The 17356-nt window shown below is 50.7% G+C and overlaps 9 protein-coding genes across 9 annotated transcripts; 4 read left to right on the top strand and 5 right to left on the bottom strand.

Annotated features, from left to right (window-relative positions):
• Nucleotides 1–207: 207 nt before the first annotated feature.
• On the top strand, nt 208–1530 carry N7484_001304 (TFIIH complex kinase subunit CCL1; the record flags this gene model as incomplete). The annotated part of the gene is made up of 1 exon (XM_057111724.1): nt 208–1530. The coding sequence occupies one exon, from the start codon at nt 208–210 to the stop codon at nt 1528–1530; it is 1323 nt and encodes a 440-aa protein (XP_056976461.1).
• Nucleotides 1531–2231: 701 nt separating this feature from the next.
• N7484_001303 (ATP-binding cassette family ATPase ARB1) lies at nt 2232–4125 on the bottom strand (the record flags this gene model as incomplete). The annotated part of the gene is made up of 2 exons (XM_057111723.1): nt 2232–3500; nt 3580–4125. 2 exons carry the CDS (start codon nt 4123–4125, stop codon nt 2232–2234), a joined length of 1815 nt encoding a protein of 604 aa, XP_056976460.1.
• Nucleotides 4126–4666: 541 nt separating this feature from the next.
• Nucleotides 4667–5610, bottom strand: N7484_001302 (HPP family protein; the record flags this gene model as incomplete). The annotated part of the gene is made up of 2 exons (XM_057111722.1): nt 4667–5242; nt 5320–5610. 2 exons carry the CDS (start codon nt 5608–5610, stop codon nt 4667–4669), a joined length of 867 nt encoding a protein of 288 aa, XP_056976459.1.
• A 765-nt stretch (nt 5611–6375) lies between these two features.
• Nucleotides 6376–7362, bottom strand: N7484_001301 (uncharacterized protein; the record flags this gene model as incomplete). Its single annotated transcript, XM_057111721.1, has 1 exon — nt 6376–7362. One exon carries the CDS (start codon nt 7360–7362, stop codon nt 6376–6378), a length of 987 nt encoding a protein of 328 aa, XP_056976458.1.
• A 1752-nt stretch (nt 7363–9114) lies between these two features.
• N7484_001300 (putative NAD binding Rossmann fold oxidoreductase) lies at nt 9115–10317 on the bottom strand (the record flags this gene model as incomplete). The annotated part of the gene is made up of 3 exons (XM_057111720.1): nt 9115–9818; nt 9886–9981; nt 10035–10317. 3 exons carry the CDS (start codon nt 10315–10317, stop codon nt 9115–9117), a joined length of 1083 nt encoding a protein of 360 aa, XP_056976457.1.
• A 357-nt stretch (nt 10318–10674) lies between these two features.
• N7484_001299 (O-methyltransferase) lies at nt 10675–11648 on the bottom strand (the record flags this gene model as incomplete). The annotated part of the gene is made up of 3 exons (XM_057111719.1): nt 10675–10719; nt 10772–11521; nt 11595–11648. The coding sequence occupies 3 exons, from the start codon at nt 11646–11648 to the stop codon at nt 10675–10677; spliced, it is 849 nt and encodes a 282-aa protein (XP_056976456.1).
• A 637-nt stretch (nt 11649–12285) lies between these two features.
• On the top strand, nt 12286–13764 carry N7484_001298 (uncharacterized protein; the record flags this gene model as incomplete). The annotated part of the gene is made up of 1 exon (XM_057111718.1): nt 12286–13764. One exon carries the CDS (start codon nt 12286–12288, stop codon nt 13762–13764), a length of 1479 nt encoding a protein of 492 aa, XP_056976455.1.
• A 903-nt stretch (nt 13765–14667) lies between these two features.
• N7484_001297 (uncharacterized protein) lies at nt 14668–15801 on the top strand (the record flags this gene model as incomplete). Its single annotated transcript, XM_057111717.1, has 3 exons — nt 14668–14823; nt 14915–15288; nt 15351–15801. 3 exons carry the CDS (start codon nt 14668–14670, stop codon nt 15799–15801), a joined length of 981 nt encoding a protein of 326 aa, XP_056976454.1.
• A 657-nt stretch (nt 15802–16458) lies between these two features.
• N7484_001296 (uncharacterized protein) lies at nt 16459–17094 on the top strand (the record flags this gene model as incomplete). Its single annotated transcript, XM_057111716.1, has 1 exon — nt 16459–17094. One exon carries the CDS (start codon nt 16459–16461, stop codon nt 17092–17094), a length of 636 nt encoding a protein of 211 aa, XP_056976453.1.
• Between the last annotated feature and the right edge of the window lie 262 nt (nt 17095–17356).

Here is a 17356-nt window from a genome sequence, read left to right as displayed (position 1 = left end):
CTAGCTTGCTTGGGTGGGTTCCTTATCGATAAGCATGACTTCAACGATCTTTGTTTCCTAGTGAAAGCCCGCACAGCTTTGATCTCTCTTCAATTGCCCGCCCTACTTAATACCCTGAGCTTCATCAGGTACAACGCAAGCAAAGCTAGTTGGGCGCCAGTTGAAATCTCGGTCGCCCCGCAGCGCGCAGCTCGGACTCTGTCCAACATGATCGAAGACGACATCTACCGCGCCTCCTCACAGTTTCGACTATGGTCCTACACTGAGTCATCCCTCAGTGCTTTACGCGACAAAACAAATAAAATAGCAAGTGGCCGAGTACGAGCTGCATTACAGAGAGCGCGTTCCACCCAACAATCTGCCACGCCTTCTGCGGCTGGAACACCACAGCCAGGGAGCGATGGCGAGACAAAGAAATCAGAGAAAGAGATAGAGTGTCTGACACCAGAGGAGGAGCTCATTCTGGTCCGATACTACTGTGAAAAGACATTGGAGTTAGGCGAGACCTATAAGCCACCGCTCCCAACGATGGTCCGCGTAAGTTATCTTATTCCAAGGTTTATAGCCCAAATTGCTTCTAACCACTTCAACTATACAAAGGCAACTGCAATTCAATATCTCCGCCGCTTCTACCTAACCAACTCTCCAATGACCTATCACCCGAAATCAATCATGGCCTGCGCGCTCTTCCTCGCGACCAAAACCGACAACTACTATATGTCCCTCAGGCAGTTCGCAGACGGAATCCCAGGCGACACATCAACAGAAGACGTTATATCGCCCGAATTCCTGCTCATGCAAGGTCTACGCTTCACATTCGACGTCCGCCATCCTTTCCGCGGACTAGAAGGTGGCGTAATGGAGCTCCAAGCCATCGCACAAGGACAAGGCGCACCGGGACCTCATCTTCTGCACCAAACACCACACCAACTCCTGCAAGCAATTCAATCTATTGCGCCTGCCCCTGTCTCATCCTCATCATTATCAGACCGCATCGCCCGCGCACACGGCACAACCCGTGAGATCCTTAAATCTGCTGCCCAAATGACAGACGCCTATTTCCTCTACACGCCTTCTCAGATTTGGCTATCGGCCTTCCTTCTCGCCGATAGACCCTTGGCTGAGTTCTATCTCGATACTAAACTCGGTGGACCCCTCACGGAAACTACGAATGGTAGTGCGGGCCCATCGGATCTTCAGAATCCCCTCTACGAACTCCGGAGTAAGCTTCACAAAGTCTTGACTGACTGTTCTGCTCTCCTTGGGGCGTATACTACTCTTTCTTCGGACCCGAATCAAATGAAGGACTTGAAGCGCATTGCCAAGAAGCTTTATCACTGCCAGAATCCTGAAAAGGTAAGTCTGCGTAATAAGCGTGATTCTGCGCAGCCGCAGGCTCTGTCGAGCCAGGTTACCTCTGAGAGTGAATCGGAACGTCTGGCGAAGAAGCGGAAGTTGGAGGAGAAGGCACGGGGTGGCGCTTCGGATATTTTTGGTCCTGAGTTGGTCACGGAGCGGACTAAGCAGTGACACAATTTGTTCTCTTCAATAATTGGGGTGTAGATTACCCTAGCATGGAATACAGCAGGGCTCGTGAATCATTGTCCAAAAATAAAATCTTTTATCTATCTTAAGCCCTTAAGAATTCAATTTATCACTACCGAGTATTGCCTACGGAGCATTGTGGGAAGCAAACCATTCCAATTCAAAATCCGAAGAAGCCGTAGATACATCGATCCAGAACAGCATAAGAACCAGCCCCACCCGGATCGCCGTCCGGGCAGAATGAACCAGTTACTCTATCAAACAATATGCAAATAAAGAAACTCTCAATGGTGGAGGCTTCCCCATCATATGTTGAGAAAAGAAAGGTTGGGGGAGTCATCAACAAACGTCTTGAAAGCAGGCAAAATAGAAAATAGAACCCAAGACCGAACGATCACAAACCACCCTCTGATGCCCAATTCTAGTGGAAATGCGAGGGAGAAAAATGACCACCGATCTAAGTGAGATAAGAAACAAACGAAAAACACAAAGGGAATCAAGAACCAATAACCATGGTGGAAACCAGCGAGTCTTGACTGTCTTGAGTAAGGCTCGACCGATGGGTTTTCCGGGTTGTGGGTTCCGAACTTTTTAGAGCGCGAAGCATTGTAATTCCTTCGATTCTCGTCTAGCATTTCGTCGTCATCAAATATAAAATGAAAAGGTAACATGTTGATACCAGGTGCTTAGACAGCACCAGCGGAAACCATCTTGTCACGGAGGTACTTCTTGTACTGGCCAATGCTGCCGTCCCAGCGACGAACAGTCTTGTGCTCGCAGACCATGATGTCCTTGGCGATCTTATCAAGCAGACGGAAATCGTGAGACACGACGACAACACCACCCTGGTAGGCGTTGATGGCATCGGCCAGGGAGTCGATAGTGGGAATATCGAGACCGTTGGTAGGCTCGTCGAGCAGAATCATGTTAGGAGACTCGATAGCGAGCAGAGCGAAGACGATACGAGACTTCTGACCCTCGGACAGGGTACCCATAATGGCAGTCTGGGACTCACCGCTGAGACCGTAGCGGCCCAGCTGCTGACGCCAGTACTGGTAGTCCTGGGACTTCTCGGGGAAACGGTCACGGACGAACTCAAGAGAAGACTTGGTCAGGTCGAGCTGCTCAGCAGAGTGCTGGCTGTACAGACCGAGCTTCAAGTGGGTGTGACGGCTGACACGACCACCGATGGGGCTGAGCTTGCCGGTCATCAGACGGAGGAGAGTGGACTTGCCAACACCGTTGGGGCCGACAAGGGCGGTACGGGAGTCCATGTCAACACCGAAGTCGAGGTGCTCGTACAGGGTGTCGGCCCACTCGCCGGAGTAGGAGAAGCTGACATCGTCGAAGGACAGGACGGGAGGGGGAAGCTTCTCAACATCGGCAAAGCGGAAAGTGAAGACACGGTCGGGAATGACGGGCTGGATGAAACCATCGGCCTCCATCTTGTCGAGAATCTTCTGGCGGGACTTGGCCTGACGCACCAAGTTGGCGTAGGTACCAGCGGAGGCAATGAACTTCTTGATGTGCTGGATTTCCTCCTGCTGCTTAGTGTAGGCCTTGGCCTGGTTGGTCTCCTGCTCGGAGCGGGTCTTGTGGTAAGAGTCGTAGTTACCACCGTAGTACATGAGCTGCTGCATGCGCATATCAATCATGGTGGTGCAGACACCGTTCAGGAAATCCATGGAGTGAGAGACCAGCACCAAGGTGCGGTCCCACTTCTTCAGGTACTCCTCGAGCCACACACAGGCCTCCAAGTCCAAGTGAGCAGTGGGGTCATCAAGCAGCAAGAGCGAGGGCTTGACAAAGAGGGCCTTGGCAAGGGCCACACGCATACGCCAACCACCGGACATATCCTTGGTCTTCTTGTGGATGGTGGTCTTGTTGAAACCGAGACCAGTCAGAATCAAAGAGGCACGCATCTCGAAGGTGGAGGGGTCCATCTTGTCCATACGCTGTAAACGATGTTAGTATCATCCCAGACTGGTAAACCAAAGGTGATAAGGAGAGGGGTTTTTCTGGGGAATAACTCACGTCGTAGAGATCCTCCAGAATAGGGTCCTCGGGACCGTTCTCCTCAAGAATATCCTCGGCCTTCTTCTCCATGTTGGCCAACTGGTTCTGGGCCTCACGGACAACCCACTCAAGGGCACCGAGGTCACTGGGGGGAGCACCCTCATTCAGAAGGTAGATATCAATGTGTTCGGGAATAGGGTACTCGCGCTGGGCGATAGACTTGAGGATGGTAGACTTTCCACATCCGTTCTCACCGAGCAGACCGTAACGACGACCGAAGTTGAGCTCGAGAGTGGAGTCGGTGATGAGGACCTTGCCGTGGAACACAAGGGAAGCAGAGGTAATCTTAACATCGCGAGAAGCCGGCAGTGAGGACAGGACACCGGTGGTGACACGATCGGACAGACCGTGCTTGTCCATCTGCTGGGTGAGCTTCTCGACCTCCTTCATCTTCTCGTCGGTTGTGGCAGGCTGCTCGCCGGTGGCCTCAACCTCCTTCTTGGACTTCTTGTCGCCGGCCTCAGCGCGCTTGGCCATACGGGCGGCCTTGGAGGCAGAAACCATTGTGACGGTTGTGTGTGTGTGTATGGGAGAAAAAGTGAGGGTGGGGAGGGGGTGGGAGGGCGGATGGGAAGTGGAAGACCCGTTACGAAGAGATTGAGGGCAAAAGAAATGCAAAAAGACTGAGTGGAGCGTCACTGGCGGGGCGGAGAGTAGAGGGGCGAGAAAGTTGGGTGGGGAGTGCCTGAAAGCCCTTATCGATAGAAAACTCTGGGATCTCTAATCCTCGACGTCAGCGTCCAAAATCAACCCGACCTAGAAATTTAGATTGGTTGAAGGAAAAAAGAAAAATCAAATTGAAATCTTTGATCCTTGTGGACTTTTGTTGTGCACAAACCCCTCATTACCTCGACAAAGTGCAGTGAGAATCGAAAAAAAAAATTCTCTACAGTGGGCCACAGTGAATACGCTGATTGGAAGTTCCGACGTCACCGCACAATAGTATTTTGGTGCCTCAGGTATGAATCCTGATTTGCCACTGATAACCGTCATCACTGCCATCCCTGGGCTATATACTTCATCTGCGGTATGCATCTTCTCACCACTACACACGTTCTTGGATCTCTTTCAAGATTTTCCGCTCACTTGCGGTCAGATATACTCCATCCGGAACCAAGATTTCGCTTCGGCCCACTATCAGCTGTCGAGGTTCCTTCAAGCTGTCCTCATACTGACTAGGAAGAGAAGGAGCTTCTTTCTCAGGTTGCTCAACATCTCGGTTTTGTGGTCGTGAGAGAGGACGAGGTGTCCACCAGTATAATGGGAACCGACGGTGGATATTGTTGATTAGCAAGGCCGCAACCTGCATCAAAGTAGCGCCCAACATCATCACAGGGAACAGGAACCAGCCCAACCCTACAACTTGGGGGTTTGTGACGGCAAGTAGCGATGTGGCACCGGCCGGCGGGTGTACAGTATTGGTGAGAACCATGAGAAAAGTGGTCAGTCCACAGGACAAGGCACCTCCAAGGGAAGTATAGTTCTCGGAGTTGGGGTTCAAAGCAAAGAGCTTTGAAATGCTCACGCCTACCAAACAGGCAATCATTTGGCTGAAGAATGCGTTTCGTGGCTGTGCAAAAGGCGAGTCGATGGCACTGAATTCAAGGACGGCAGCAGCACCCTGGTCAGATACTGTTGTCAGCATAAGCCCGGTGACATCGCGTAGTCATATTCGTGATAGAAGAAGCATCAACTCACAAAGCTGCCTATAATAGCCGGAGAATCACGAGCCTCAAATGATGGCACATGCTCAGAAACAGAGGCCACCAAGGCCACACCACAGAATGCACCGATGAGAGACCAAAAGGCAATGGCAAGGTTTCCAAGCGGCTTGGGTGGCTCAGCTCGATGTCCCAGAAAATGGGCCACAGGCCTGGGTATACAGTGCCATCTCGGCGCTGGAATAAAAGGGTTCAAGTATCGATCGATGTCAAACTGCCATGAAATGACCCGGGACACTCCCCCTGATGCACTACTCGACTCCGCCATGAAGAGACAGGGTAAAATTATCAGGTTCCATTCAGCCAGGCACAACTATACTTTGTACTCCCCGTGCCAACGGTCCAGTGCTGAGAGAACGGTCTTACAGGGGAAAGTCCTCAGATACAAAGACATGACTTGCTTCGCTGTGGGGGTACGGGGAACCCTCACCGTCTAACGCGTCAGTAAATGGGATATCTCCGCGGAAGCTAGCTTAGGCATAAACGCAAGACTTCCCTTTATGTACAGTCTCCCCTTCCATGTGCTCCATCGTGTTGACGAACTACCACTCATGGGATTTGTATTTAGTAACAGAAACCCCGTTTTGGGTCATAGTGGCTTGGCATTGATGATGTCATCAACATCTGGGACCACCTTTGATCTACAAAAAGATAGTTCATGACCCTGGAATTAATAGAATGCCGATATATTGTGTTTAAAAGACTCGGAGCTCTATAAGAACCTAATAATAATTACATCTTGATGTGTCAATTTCAGGGCACACCAAAAAGAACAGCCTTGCATTAGCTGAAACCAACCAAATGTTACATCCGCATGTCCCATGTATAGTGAGTTACCGATGAATTCTCAATTTGAGACAACAGTCCATTCATCACGATCTACCGAAATGGAGAAAAGAAAGCCGTAATTCAATTCATAGAGTACAATGGCACTGATAAATATCATCATTCATGACCACTATACCTTCACAGCATTATCCTCAGCGATCTGGGTATCAACCGCAGCACGCATAACAAAACAAAGCCAATACCTTCAAAACCCACCGATATTCCTCCAATGCACCTCCCCAGCCATCTGAAATGGTAATCCCACACACCAAGCCCGCGGATACTCCATCCCCCACTTGGCCATAAGACTCTTCAAATCTGCCTCATTCCCAGGAACAACATTAACAAAGATCCGATCCCCATTGGACATAGGCTCCGAATGCACCGCCCCAACTTCATCCCCGACCCGAAAAAACACGTATTCCCCCGGCTGGGCCTGCACAACCCCATAGCTATCCAGTTCAGCAACAAGCCGGGTCCTCACAGACTCCGCTGCCGTGGCGCAGCCAACACAACGCACAGACGCGCAGATGTGATGTGGGTTTTCGGCCCGCACGGAGCGCTTAACTTCTCGTTGGACCTCACGGGCCATGGGGGTGGACTCCGGGTTTATGAATAGGGTTCCGGGACCTAGGAGGGTTGTGGTGAGTTTCCAGTTTGTGGGGTTGGGGGTTGTCGATGTTATCTGGGCGGGTGGGGCAGGGAACTCTTCTAGTAGATGGTTGAGGTCTTCACTTTGGCGTCGTGGATGTGAGGTAGATTGCTTCCTGGTGCGGGTGATGCTGGGAAATAGGTTTAGTGAGGCGCGGCGGCGGTGGGTTGGTGTGGCCGGGGATGAGAAGAATAGGTCGTCTGTGTGCCATCTTGGGATGTCGAAATCGTGGGTTCCTGTATCGGCGCGGACGGTGATCCAGTAGTTGGATAGGTTGTTTGTTGTTAGGAAGTCATGGACGAATCCCAGGAAAGAGAGTAAAGGGTCTAGTAGTGAGCCGTTGATTGTGGCATCGGCCCAGGTTTTGAAGGATGATGGTAAAAGGTCGGGATCAAGACTTAGAAGGGGTCCACAGTAGGTCCATGAGGATGTGGTTTTAAGGCTGATGGAATCTTTGGTAATCATGGATTTCTCATTGCAGAAATTATTGTATTCAGGATCGGGCAGGATCTTGAAATCGGGCAATTGACTAACATCCATAGCACCGAATGTTTTTGCCTTCACTTTTTGTCGCTCAGTGTATTTAAAAATAAAACAGGACGCCAGTGCAGATACATATAAAATAGTCCTGCGGCCATTGAGCGGTCTGCAAATTGGCGAGAACCTCGAAGTAGTCAATCTAGTTGCTCGGACCTTACCCCCTCCTGCATGACAACCATGTGGTCAGCATGGTTGAGCTGCACGGAAAACGTGGCCCCGCCATTTTACACTGGTATCACCATAGGAGTCTGGCAATGAGATGTCAGAGAGCCGCTGGCGCTGACCTAGGAGCCAATGAAAACCAGAGGGGCGTTTGGGGCCAGATGTGGCGGTTCTCGTCCGTGTGAGTTGGTGATTCTGAAACACTCTAGTGGAGTTGAAACCTTACGGCAAAAATCCGCACCGGATCGCTGGTCGTGTTTTCTCGCAAAACAAACCCTGTTGGGTGATAGTTGCTGCATTTGGCCCCCAGAATCACGATCGAAGGGTCTTATCATCTACAGCGGGGTTTCCTCGTTTACGAACCTTGGAGGATTTTCGAATTTTGAAAGTCTCTGGAGGCATCTCAATCTCCTACACAGTGGAAACATGACATCTGATGTTTGAGCTCCGGACTACGAAACAAGACAAGTAACGGAGCTAACCATGCAGCTCAGACTGCATCCCAAATTTGAGCAGTACGACAAGGCTGTCACACTAATAATGTAAGAGGGGTCATTCACTCATATCGAGTTTGCTCCCGGTGTAGCCTTGGCCATTCCCATTTTAAATAGTTCTTATTGGGTGTTGAATACTGGTGCATGGTGATTGACCGGCTCCTTGTTTACCGAGACACATAATAACGGGTCTCTGCATCCTGTACCTAAGTGGAATGCGTCGTAATCACGACAGCCCACTTCAGCCAAAGTCCCAATGCCACACTGCCGAAGACTTGGCAATGTAATAAACTTAGAAAGGATATACTTCAAGGGTCCGATCCTGCGAGCGAGAAATTGGTATAGATGAACCCCTCATGCAAAGCCGTCTTATTTTCTCAAAGCTTCAAGTACCTATCCACTCTTTGTTACACACTTGGCAAAGGCTTATGCGGTTACCCTAGTAGTACAGGCTAAATTTACTTGCATGCTAACGGTCATTTAAAATATTCTTCGCAGCTTGCCAGATTGTGGTCTTTTAGGAATCAGGCGAAAGAAATGCAAATCCCATGTCGCCTGGTGTCAAAGATGCAAGTACCAGTCAATAGAGAGTGATTATGTTTCCGTCACCTTGGTTTATTTAAAATTCGATTTTAAAACCATTGGAACTTGAAATTATTCATGGAAAAGGCCGTGATTATAAACAAAGAAAGTTAGGGCATCATTTCATCAACTGGGAATGCAGCTGATAGCCTAAGTCATCATGATAAATTCTTCCTATAATGAAATTACAGTCAGTCACTTGGGCGAAAATGATACATCACTGATATTATTCGTGTTTGAGAATGCAACTGATACAAAATTTGAGACACTAGTAATTCAACTTACCATCTTTAATGCCCAGGAATATAGACTCTCATGATCAGGCGATGTTGGAGCAAAAGGCCCTGATCGACTATAACCAAAAGACGGAATTATTGTCAACATGTCTAAGAAACCCCCTCAAATAGTCCACGTGAAGAGATAATCACAGATGTAATTGGCTAAATACAAAACCAGCCTTCTTTTCTATTTACCGCTAATCATAATCTCGTTGCTTTTCATACATGATTGCCAGTTAAACATCCAAGGTCCGTCCACTCTGTGAGCTCTCACGAGCCAACTCAATCAATCGAATGACTTGAGCAGCTTCCTCACCACTAGCAGGAAGCTCACCCTCACCAGCAAGAGCGCGGGCAAACTTCCGGTAGTACTCGGTGTAAGTAGGAGGCTCAACGGTAGGAACGATCTCCTTAACAGGCTTTCCATCCTGTATGGTAGTCAAAGTACCATAACGCTCTTTAGGCTCACGGCCATATCCATTATCCTCAGGCTTGATACCAGCCTTAAGCTGATCTTCCTGAATATCAAGGTGGAACTTCTTGAAGCTTCCCTTCTCACCGCGGACCCAGAATCGCAATTGCTCTTCTTCGGGGCTGACCACTGTTGCCTTGGCGGTGACTAAGGTGCCATTGGCGTAATGCAGCAGGACGGTGAACGAGTCCTCGAAGCCGTTGCTGTTCACTGCGCGTGCGGAGCCGATAAAACCGGTCACGCGCTTGGGGAGGCCGAGGAGGTGCACGGCTTGGTCTAGGAGGTGGGTGCCGAGGTCGTAGACAGCGGAACCGCCGGGCATGACCTTGTTCTTCCACTTTGAGGCATCGGCGGCGGGCTCCTCGGGACGGTGGCGGTCGAAGTGGGTTTCGAATTCAGAGATGCGGCCGAGGGAGCCGTTCTTGACGAGCTTGGATAGGGTGACGAAGTCGGCGTCCCAGCGACGGTCTATTGTAGGTTAGTTGGGTTTGTAAAGCCAGGGCGAGAGGGTTGGTGGGGTCACGCGGTGACGTACTCTGGTAAACGGCCAACAACTTCTTCTGCTTGTCCGCGATGGTGACAAGGTCGGCAGCCTCCTTGTAGGTGGGAGTGAAGGGCTTCTCGCAAATAACTAGATACCAAATTAGCAAGTTCTTCACTCAATTGGGCCATTCGAGGACGAACCGTGCTTGCCCGCCTCCAGCGCCAACTTGCACAAGGCAAAGTGGGAGTCCGGAGCAGTGGTGACGATGACAATGTCGACGGCGGAGTCTTGGACCAGCTCCTCAGTGGTACGGTAAGACTTCACTCCGGGGTGATCCTTCTCCGCATCATCGTTTGCCTTGGGGGTGCGCTGCACGACCGCATAGAGCTTGAGCTCGGGGATCTGCGCCACGAAAGGAATATGGAAAATCTTGGCACTGAAGCCGTAGCCGATGATACCAACGTTGTAGGTCTTGGAGGCCATGATGAATTGATTGGGAATGGAATGGTTTGGAAGTTATGAAAAAGTGGGATGGGAAGGGGATTTATATAAGCCCCCCACGGAATTGCAGCACCGATGCGGGGGAAGGTCCTGGCGACGGCAACCTTTGGCTCGGGCGGAGCACTCGACAAATGCCGTAATACCGTCTCATCGGCCTCCCGATGTGGCAAAGGTCGGCATCTTTTTTCCTATATGTCTATATTTCTACACGGAGTACTGTCGTGCGGTTGTTCATGATTGATAATCCTTTTCAATTCTTCTTCACTGAATTATCTTGGTGGCGGCTGGGCCCGCTGTACAATTAAAATGACCCCACGTCATTTAGGCTGTTTTCCATCTCTATGCTTCCTGCACACCCACACATCGTGTCACTTCAATTGCATCCTGTTTCCTGGTTAGCAATGGTCTAGACTTAATCTGAGTGGATGTGACTCACCCGATGCCCTTCCGGTTGCCGAAGTTCACTCTGGTATACGAGATTGGGGTTACCGACCGTCTCAAGGAATGGCACATCACCCTCAGGCATGAAGGAGTTCACGGTACGCTCGCGCATGCCTTCCGTGTTATATCCCTTAGTGGGGCCCTGCTTCGCAGCTTCCCGCTTCTGTTCGACTGTACTCCGGACGTATTCCAAGTACGGTGGGTTACCCGGGTAAAGGACATTGTCAGCAGCCAGCACGGAGCCTGGCACGATCATGCCGTGGTGCTCACAGAGCTTGACATCTGTCAAGTAGGCAGGCTTGTAGTGATCAATGAACATGAGTTCGATCTGCTTTACATCGCCGGTTCTGTAGAGCTTGTCGAGGGTCACGTCGCTGCGACCGACGAGGACAGTAACGAAGCTGCGGAGACCTGCGAGCTCAATGAGCATGTTCGCAACCGCGGCCCATTCTGGGTTGTACTCCAGACTGAGGTACCGCTTGCCGCCGTTGCGCCGACATGCGTCACCAAATAGGATCGCAGAGTAGCCAACGAAGCAACCAAGCTCGATCATGGTTTCTGGCTTGACTTTGTCGATCACATCTAGAACTTGCTTGCCTTTTTCTTGGCCGACAGTCATCATGCGCTCTTCCTTGCTGAACTCGTCGATGAGAGCTAGGACCTTGTCGGGGTGTCCACGGACTTCATCAAGATTCTCTTGAGCGAAGACCCAGCGGAGAAGTCTTCTTGTCCGGTGATCTTCATTCTATACCAGCCACACGGGCATTTAATAAGATTCCATTGTATTTGGGAATATTGCGAACCAGAGATAAGCTTACAGAAGTCTCCCCAGGGCGGGCGTGAGCAGGGGGCGAGGCCGGTCGTGCAGACATTCTTACGGGAGAGTATGCAATGGAGCGAGAAGTATACTTCGGATATTGGGAAATCGGGGCCAAAGTGCACCTGTAAGTTCTGAGGGTATGAAGTAAACAGCGATTCAATGGCAACGTTGAACGGAGGATGCCCCGCATGATATATGAGCTAGAAGTGGCGGAGGATGCGTCAGTGCCGAACGTGGACCCGAAAGCGTTTTAGTGCAGAGCTCAAGATAAAATAATTCCTCCCGATCTCGGTCAGTGATTGGTGCAAGGAGCGCATTCAATGGAGAATGACGACGCAGATGCCTCGGAGCTAAGGACTTCAGGCAATCAACCCCGATAATCCGATAATGCCGAGTGATCAGATAAAACGTCTCGGTAACCTGATCCCCGGTGGGTTTGGAAACCGCAGTGAGATTTGGTCTGGGGTTTAGCCAAGTACTTATGTTGTCCGTGCGATGTACATGTTCGCAGTCAAACCCTTGGAACCCCCGAGGTTTCTTGAACAGGGTAGAACAGGGTGTTGCAACTCGATCTGCAGATGCGTGACTTCCCCGCCGATCAGCCCCTCAATTGGGCTGAACCTCACCCTAGCTCTCCTTGCTTCCCGTACCCATTTTGAGGATTCAAACCTTCTCTTCCGCTGGTCCCAATGGTGGTCCCGGGGGTGAATCACCGATTGCTCTTCTCATTGAAGATGCTCGGGCTGGCCTTGGCAAAAGGTCTCTTTCGTGTCTGGTTCTCTTTTGCTTTTTTGTTCCTCGACAATTCTATTCTCCTAGCTACCATCCTACTTGCCTGTCTACGCTCGAAACCAGATCGACGTCGACGCCAGGAAGCCCTGCAAGATGTACATTTCTATCCTAAGACGGTCTTGATTACCGGAATCGGCACATCGCCCGGTCTTGCTCTGGCGCGTACTTGGGATGCAGAAGGTCACCGTGTAGTGGGCGTGGATGTTGCTGACCTGGACCTTCCAGTCCGGTCGGGCGGGGGCATGTCAAAGACTTTGGTCGCTTTTTACCGAGTTCCGAAAGACCACTACCTCTCAAGGATACTGGATATCATCCAGCGTGAGAAGGTTGATGTGTGGATTCCATGTTCGCCCAAGGCGTCTGCCGTCGAAGACGCCACTGCCCGACAAGTTGTGGAGAGTCGCACAAGCTGCAAATGCGTCGCATTCGACACAGAAATGACAGCTTGCTTCCGCAATAAAGACTCATTTCGTCAATTTTTGGCCGAGAAAAAGCTTCCCATGCTGGAGTACCACCAGGTTCAGTCGCGTGACTCTATTCACAAGATTTTGAACCGATCGCCAACCAAGTCTTTTAATATAAGACGCGTTAATCCCATTTCCAGCGAAATCGCTGTCATTCTTCCCAAACGCACTCTTAGTAAAACGTACTCGGAAGTTAGTGAAATGCAAATCTCCATGGATTTTCCCTGGATCTTGCAGCAACAAACCCGGCTTGGAGAATTTTTCGCCGACGTGCTGGTTGTGCGTGGTTTTGTCCATGCAATTAAGGTCCGCTTGGCCAAATCTCGTTCCCCGCACTGGGGTGCCTCCCCCCTGGACGAAGCTCTTGCCAAAGCTGTGCATCAACTCATGCAAAGCTTTGCTGAGAAAGGCGGAGCGCGGATGACCGGCCACCTATCGGTGCGGCTTTTGGTTGACGAAGAGTTCGACACATCTTCCGTACGCCACACTATCCACATCGCCGATTGCGTCCCTGGAGCTGTGGCATTGGAGAACCTTCTCCGTGATGCACAATGCCCTGTTCGTGGATACCTCTCTGTCTTGTCTCAGCAGCCAATCGAGCCTGTTTCCTGGAACGTCCCTGCGACCCTCTCACCAAGCCCACGCTCCCGACCAACAATAGTGGATCATGAAACTGTGTCTCGCTTCATTTCGCTATTTCTATCCCTAGATTTTGCGAAGCGCGTGGTCGCCGTTGTTGAAGCAGAAATTGTGCCATTTCTTTTCTGGAAGGACGCGCGTTTTTCAACCGACGACCCCTTTCCATGGTGGTGGCATGTGCACGTGTACCAGCCCCTGCGTGAAGTTTGGCAGCTTATGAAGCAAACGAGAGAAGCAGAGTTGACGGGGAAAGATTTTGCAGAATCATCATGATGTATGAATACTATGAATCACGACACTGGATGACTTTTCGGTTCTGTTGAGAATCTGCTTTATTTCGGTTGCATTTACTTTTACTTTGGTTTACACCTATCATAGCGGTCATTACAGCTCTATTTACGTCCCCAGCAACACATTAACATATCTAAATTCAAAATTAAGTTATCGTAGAAGAATGTCTGCACTTCGCATATCTTCAGCCTCCAGTTTGTATGACTAGCATATGCCGTAGAGATCTGACGTGCGCCACTGGGGCGAATCAAATTGAAGGTCACTTCAATCTCATCAGGACTCGGACTACTCAGAGTCCCTCATTTACTCCGTACGAAACACAGCCACATAGACATTGAAAACCCCGTAAAATGCCCTATGATGTCGGTGTCGATCGCGGCAAATGAAGTGGAGCTGTTTGAATTCTAGGCGTCTGGTTTTAATCATTTGGTATCAAGTCAAGTCTTCCTTTGGTTCTGGTTCCACCGTGGCTGAAGCGCCCGAAAATAGAACCACACGGGCTGTCGCCTGGGCGATCGCCGGGAATCACAAGAACATCATTATTATTGCCTAGCCTCCCCTCCGGCTCATCCTGTATCTTTGCTGTAGCACCTTCAATCATCCTTAACCCCTCCCATACAATTGCTTGGATCGCAAGAGCCTCTCCACATAGAGGTTGATACGCAAAAGCCAAGAAAAACACTGCGTGTCCCCGAAACTCCCAATCCGCCTGTCCCCCCATTCCTCGTCTGACAGCCACTTTTCTCCCGACTTGCTTCCCGTTGGACGTTCCTGTCAATCGCACATTCTCTGCGATCTTGACTTTTTTTACCGAGGCCCCCTTGTCGGGTGATTCTTTGAAAGGGTCGATCTCGCCCTTGCAGTCTCCTTTACTCTACACTCAATATGCAGCTCCCTCGGCCGTCCGGCAATCTGGGGAGGACGAAGAACATCCTCCATTTCGCACAAGGATTCATTATCTTCCTCGCCTGGGCGCTGACGATCGCTATCTGGACTAAAGGCGATGGCATCGATGGACGGACAGTCTGGTACTGGATCCTGGTACGTGCTCGACTCCTAAACAATACACCCAGTCCCGTCCGACTTAGCTACTTCTAGAACCTCGAACTTGTCAGCTAATAGCTTGGATCAGTGTTGGATCAGTCTCCCCGCTTTGATCTACCTCGCCGCAGTACCCATGTGGCCCCGAGCCCGCCGCTTCGGCAACGTCTACGCCTTCGCAACGGTCGATGTTCTTTACGCAATCTTCTGGTTCAGCGCATGGGTGTGTCTGGCCTCATACGTCGCCCAGGGAAAGAGTATTGGAAAGACCTCCAGCAGCGACAGTGATAGCAGTTCCAGCAGTTCCTCGAGCTCGTCTAGCAAAAACCGCCGAGCCGATAGCACCAGCTCTTCCACCAAGAGCACTACAACTAGCAGCGCATCCGGCTGTCACAACTGGGCATACGGTAGCGCTACTAAGTGCAGCTTGAGTGAAGCAACGACCATCATCGGCGTCGTTATCTTGTACGTGGGCTTTTTTGCTTTTTCTTGGTGAAAGGTAATTCAGGGCTAACATTTCTAAATAGCCTTCTATTCGCTGCTACTGCCTGGATGTCCTTCCGCAACGTTATGCACTTTCGCCGCACTGGTACTCTCCCAGACGCCGTCTCAGACCCCACCTTCGCCGCCCAGTCCAAAGCCGCCTTTTCTTCCAACCCCGCTCACGATTTCGAGGAGGACGAGGATGACTTCCGGTCCAGCCGTGTTGGTGGCATGGGCTCATCACGGAGCGACCGCGACGAGGATTACGCTCTGTTGAACCAGAGTGAAATTGACGACCTAGGCAACCCTAACGGTCGCTCCGCGATGCACGGAGCCTATGACCCCACCGAGTCCTCGGTTGGAGGCAGTCATATGTCCGAATATAACAGCACACCCTATGGCGGGGCCCACGGACAACATTACCCGCCACCAACAGACGCATATACTCCGTCTGACTACGGCTCTACAGTTGGCGGGTTCCAACACCAGCGGTAAAGGAGGCTTAACGTGAAACATTGGATGAGGACTGTGGAGGCCAGGAATGCTGGCAACGAATACCCAAAATCACTGGGCGACTGCTTTTTATTGTGTCCCGGACATGATCACGGACCGGTGTTGGCGGGCGCATAGTTTTGTGTTTATTTTTTTTCCCTCCTATTTCTGTTTTTCTACATGGACAGGCTACTGCTGTGGTTGCTTCCTGCCTTTTCCATATGACTGTATGTTCTGTTGGATGTAAGCAAATAGATTGCATGTGCAAATCATGAATACCCTGAACTTGAAACTGAGCATCTGTACCTGGTGCAAACCGCATAAACAGAATCACGTGCACATTGTCACCTTAATCTTGTGCCTGGCTACAGTATTCTGCCACCGCCTTATTGGCCAGCGCGCTTTTGGACAGCTTGCTCTCCGCAGCGGAGATCTGTCAATTCGCCGCACATTCACCAGTCCTCGATTACTTGGCATCATACCATTTCTGCTATCTTATAAAGGCCAGTATGTATTTCAATGATATCAAGCGCCCACCTCCCAATCATCACTTCACAACCCAATACCAGTCGCCATCTCGACAACTATATATGACCTCCGAACTAACAAAACCAACCAGCCAACCCAAATCACACGGACTCCAAGTCCAAAATCCCCAAAATGGCCAGCGAAATCGATATCTTCACCGAATATGCCTTGCACATGGACCCAGCCTCCAAAGCAATTAGCCACCCAGCATCCCTCCCGACACAATCTCAAACAACAACCATGACAACCGAATTAAACGAACTAAACGCCCTCCACCGCTCACTCCTCTCCCTCGATCCCCCAAACATCCCCCCACCCCCTATGCCAATCAACCCCAAGCGTAGCGCCCAGATCACCAAACTCCGCGACAGCGGCAACGCCGCCTACCGCAAAAACAACTTCGACGAAGCCGTCAAGCTGTACACCTACGCGATTGATATGGCGCTTGCGCGACCCGGCTGGGAACCTGTCGGTCTTGCTAGAGAGGAACTTTCGGGACTATTTGGAAACCGGGCGCAGGCTCATATGGGAAATCAGGATTGGCCTGCCGGCTTGGTTGATGCGAAGTGCAGTATTGATTCGAAGCCTGTTGGGAACGTTAAGGCCTGGTGGCGGGTTGGAAAGTGTTGTGCCGAGATGGCGAGGTATGAGGAGGCGAAGAACTTTTTGGTCAAGGGGCTTGAGATGGAGGGCGGTGCTTCTGAGGGGGCGAAGGAGCTGGGTTCGTTGTTGGTTGATGTTGCTGCGGCTTTGCAGCGGTCCTCTTAGTTGTCTCTTCCGTGTTTTGGATGAGTGACTGATCTCGGGAAATGCTGGGTGTGATGTTAGCCCAGGTGTGGGGGAAGGATGGGTTGCCCAGACTATCTTATTCTGTCTCGAGGCATCTTGGGTTTACTTTTTTGCTCTTTTATTGTTTGCATGTTGGTTGGGGTCTCCCTTTCCATTAGATGATTCCCTTTTTATTGTTTCGGCGTTGATTGGCGAATGAAATGGTTTGATGGTCTCAACTAAAGGTTTATCTACAGGAAGC

Source organism: Penicillium longicatenatum (genome assembly GCF_028827895.1).
Source record: "Penicillium longicatenatum strain IBT 33135 chromosome Unknown contig_1_segment0_segment0, whole genome shotgun sequence".
NCBI classification, from domain to species: domain Eukaryota; kingdom Fungi; phylum Ascomycota; class Eurotiomycetes; order Eurotiales; family Aspergillaceae; genus Penicillium; species Penicillium longicatenatum.
Note: the sequence above shows the minus strand (reverse complement) of the source record. Positions and strands in the feature narration are given on the sequence as shown.